Genomic DNA, 5,000 nt, shown 5'->3' with positions numbered 1-5,000 from the left:
ACTCATAATTAAGACAGTTTAAAAAAAAATCTTTAACAAGTGTACTGTACCTCGGTTTAGGGGTGTCCAAACTTTACATCGTTTTGTTACAATAAGCAGGGGCGTCCATGACAACGTTCCTTGGATGGCAACATATGTTGTATGTACCTTTCAGCATTAATGGTGCCTTCACAGATTTGTGAAGTTACCCATGCCTTGGGCACTAATACACCCCCATACCATTACCATTACAGTATGCACAACTTTGCACCTAGAACAATCCGGATGGTTCTTTCCCCATTTATTCTAGATGACACGACGTCCACAGTTTTTAAAAAACAATTTGAAATGTGGACTCGTCAGACCACATAACACTTTCCCAGGTCCATAATATTATCGCTTACGTGCAGTGATTAATCCAGATTTTCTGAACTTTTTGATGATATGTGCTGTACCTCGGATCAGGGGTGTCCAAACTTGGCATCGTTTTGGTGAAATAAGCAGGGGCGTCCATGACAACGTTCCTTGGATGGCAACATATGTTGTATGTACCTTTCAGCATTAATGGCACTTTCACAGATGTGTAAGTTACCCATGCCTTGGGCACTAATACACCCCCATACCTTCACAGATGCTGGCTTTTACACTTTGCACCTAGAACAATCCGGATGGTTCTTTTCCTATTTATTTTGGAGGACACGACATCCACAGTTTCTAAAAAACAATTTGAAATGTGGACTCGTCAGACCACAGAACACTTTTCCACTTTGTTTCAGTCCATCTTAGATGAGCTCGGGCCCCGCGAAGCCGGCGGCGTTTCCGGGTGTTGTTGATAAATGGCTTTCGCTTTGCATGGTAGAGTTTTAACTTGCACTTACAGATGTAGCGACCAACTGTAGTTACTGACAGTGGTTTTCTGAAGTGTTCCTGAGCCCATGTGGTGATATCCTTTACACACTGCTTTTTGATGCAGTACCCCCTGAGGGATCGAAGGTCCGTAATATCATGGCTTACGTGCAGTGATTTCTCCAGATTCTCTGAACCTTTTGATGATATTAGGGAGCGTACAGGGTAAAATCCCTAAATTCCTCACAATAGCTGCTTGAGAAATGTTGTTCTTAAACTATTAGGGCCCCTCTCAAGTTGGAGAACATTAAATGCCCCCGGGACCCAAAAGGGTCTCAGTCATTAAAGTGTTAAAAATGTGTCATATCTATATATATATATTTTTTACTTTCAATGCTAAATTATCCATGTGTCAACTTCAGATCTATTCGGTGACATCAATTTTTTAAGTAAAAATAATAATGAATCAAAATCCATGTTTTTATGAATTATTGACCCATTTATTTCATTTATTTAAGGCTGCAATTATTTCACGTCAAATATTCCACTTTGAAATATTTTTTGTGAAAAATGTTGCATATTTTGTGTATTTGCCAATAAAAACAGGGTTTTTTTCTGACAAAAAGGGCCTTAAACATAAAAGGAAATAAAAATTTACATCAACCAATAGATTTGTAGTTTTAAAATATTTTCGCGGGCAGCACGGTGGGAGAGGGGTTAGTGCATCTGCCTCACAATACGAAGGTCCTGAGTAGTCTTGGGTTCAATCCCGGGCTCGGGATCTTTCTGTGTGGAGTTTGCATGTTCTCCCCGTGACTGCGTGGGTTCCCTCCGGGTACTCCGGCTTCCTCCCACCTCCAAAGACATGCACCTGGGGATAAGTTGATTGGCAACACTAAATTGGCCCTAGTGTGTGGATGTGAGTGTGAATGTTGTCTGTCTATCTGTGTTGGCCCTGCGATGAGGTGGCGACTTGTTCAGGGTGTACACCGCCTTCCACCCGATTGTAGCTGAGATAGGCTCCAGCGCCCCCCGCGACCCCAAAAGGGAATAAGCGGTAGGAAATGGATGGATGGATGGAAATATTTTTGCGTTGAAAGTAAAAAAGAAATATATATATATATATATATATATATATACAGTATATATATATATACTGTATATATATATATATACTGCATATATATATATACACAAAGTATATATATATATACAGAATATATATATATATATATATATATATATATATATATATATATATGTATATATATATATATATATATATATACATATATACAGTATATATATATATACAAAGTATATATATATACAGAATATATATATATACAAAGTATATATATATACAGAATATATATATATATATATATGTATATATATATATATATATATATATGTATATATATATATATATATTTTATTACTTTCAACGCAAAAATATTTATAGAACTACAAATCTATTCGTTGACGTAAAGTTTTATTTTATAGTTATATATAGTTAAGTTATATATAGTTAAGTTATATATATATATATATATATATATATATATATATATATATGTATATATATATACACACATATATATATATATATATAGACATATGCACAATATATATATATATATATATATATATACATACAGGATATATATGTACAGTATATATAAATACAGAATATATATATGCATATATATATACATATACTGTATATATATATATATATATATATAGATATATATATAGATATATATTCACATATATACAGTATATATATATATATATTTTAACTTTCAACACGAAAATATTTTTAGAACTACAAATCTATTCGTTGACGTAAAGTTTTATTTTATAGTTAAATAGTTAAGTTATATATATATATATATATATATATATATATATGTATATATATATGTATATATATATATATGTACATATATATATATGTACATATATATATATATATATATATATATATATATGTATATATATATATATAAATATATATATATATATATGTGTACATATATATGTACATACATATATATATATATGTGTACATATATATGTACACCCACATATATATATATATATATATATATATATATATATATATATATATATATATATATATATATATATATATATATATGTGTGTACATATATATATATATATATATATATGTGTACATATATGTACATATATATATATGTACATATATATATATATGTACATATACATATATATATATATATATATATATATATATATGTACATGTACATATATATATATATATATATACATATATATATATATATATATATATATGTACATATACATATATATATATATATATATATATATATATATATATATATATATATATATATATATATATATATATATATATATATATATATATATATATATGTATATACAGTATTAAAAATATGTTTGAAACCTGAACAAAATAAAACTACGTCAACAGATATATCCAAATTTGATCGATATTTTAGCGTTAAAATGTAAAAAAATATGTACGACTTGGTTCTAACATTTTTTTGACTGAGACCCTTTTTGGTCCCTAGGATCTTTAACGTTGACCACTATTAGTTTTGCCATAAAAACTGTTTTTATTTTTACCAAAAAGGTATGAAACATGAACAAAATAAAACTATGTCAACGGATGTATCCAAATGTGATCTATATTTTAGTGTTAACATTTTTTGACTGAGACCCTTTTGGGTCCCGAGTACCTTTAACGTAGACCACAATATAGTGGACCCCTAATGGTTCCAATAAGCATTATATTAGTATTAAAACGATATCAACATGGCGGCCGCATGTTCTGTAGTATGTGTTTGGCCCGCTGATGGAAAGGTGTGACGTGTGTCCAGGTGGGTCTGGAGGAGGAGCGCGTCCAGAGGGTGATGGCTCAGCTGAGCGGCGCCGTGACTCACCTCCACTCCCTGGGCTTCGTGCACCGGGACATCAAACCCGAGAACATCTTCCTGTGCGACGGCTCGTGCCGCTGGGTCAAACTGGGCGACTTCGGCCTGACCCGGGCCGTCGGCTCCCGCGTCTACGCCGTCTGGTACGAGTCGCCCTTCTGCACCCCCGAGGTGGCGCACGCCAAGGCGCGGGAGGAGGCCAAGGCGGCGGGGGAGGAGGACCGGGAGCTCATTTGGATAACGGTGGAGACCTGCATCGACAGCTGGGCTCTGGGGGTCCTCACCTACTGCCTGCTGACCGGCTGCTTCCCCTGGGAGGAAAGCACCGCCCACGACCCCAACTACAGACGCTACAAGACCTGGTTCCAGCGCCAGGGCGACCAGGGCGACCAGGGCGACCAGGGCGACCAGGGCGGCGGAGAGCAGGAGGCCGACTGCTACAGCATCATGAAGGAGAACCACAGGAACAACCCTCCTCCGTCGCAGTTCCACGGCCTCAGCCCGCTGGCCATGGCGCTGCTCCGCCAGCTGCTCCACCCGGAGCCCCGGCGGCGAGGGAGCCCCGAGGAGGTCCTCAGCTACCTGGGCGGACCCTGGCTGATGGAGACGCAGCGGCAAGAGAGCAGGAGGGCGGAGGAGGCCGACAGGGAGGCCAGGAAAGTACGGGAGGCCGGCGCCGGAGTGCGGGAGGAGCTGGTGAGGGAGGGAAGAGGGGAGAGATAATAATGCATCAAAATATACTTATTAAGCAATAATAAAACACTAAGATAATAATGCATCAAAATATACTAATTAAGCAATAATAAAACACTAAGATAATAATGCATCAAAATATACTTGTTAAGCATTAATAAAACACTTACATAATAATGCATCAAAATATACTTATTAAGCATTAATGAAACACTAAGATAATAATGCATCAAAACATACTTATTGAGCATTAATATTTATTTATTAATGCTTTATATATATATATATATATATATATATATATATATATATATATATATATATATATATATATATATGTCTTAATAAGGTTATCCAAAAAATAGTGCTCGATACCGTAGTAGAGCGCAATATATATGTGTGTGGGAAAAAAATCACAAGACTATTTCATCTCTACAGGCCTGTTTCATGAGGGGGGGTACCCTCAATCATCAGGAGATTTCCTGATCTCCTGATGATTGAGGGTACCCCCCCT

General features: G+C 35.2%; 1 protein-coding gene across 2 annotated transcripts in view; it reads left to right on the top strand.

Annotated features, from left to right (window-relative positions):
* sbk3 (SH3 domain binding kinase family, member 3) overlaps positions 1 to 4,882 on the top strand; it is a 15,435-nt gene extending 10,553 nt beyond the window's left edge. For both annotated transcript variants that reach the window (XM_072912923.1, XM_061946005.2), the window contains one exon: positions 3,740 to 4,882. In XM_072912923.1, coding sequence (XP_072769024.1) covers positions 3,740 to 4,516 — 777 coding nt within the window. In that variant the 3' untranslated portion in view covers positions 4,517 to 4,882. The remainder of the gene's footprint in view (positions 1 to 3,739) is intronic.
* Positions 4,883 to 5,000: the final 118 nt, after the last annotated feature.

The sequence above is a fragment of the Nerophis lumbriciformis genome, linkage group LG04, assembly GCF_033978685.3.
Source record: "Nerophis lumbriciformis linkage group LG04, RoL_Nlum_v2.1, whole genome shotgun sequence".
NCBI lineage: Eukaryota > Metazoa > Chordata > Actinopteri > Syngnathiformes > Syngnathidae > Nerophis > Nerophis lumbriciformis.
Note: the sequence above shows the minus strand (reverse complement) of the source record. Positions and strands in the feature narration are given on the sequence as shown.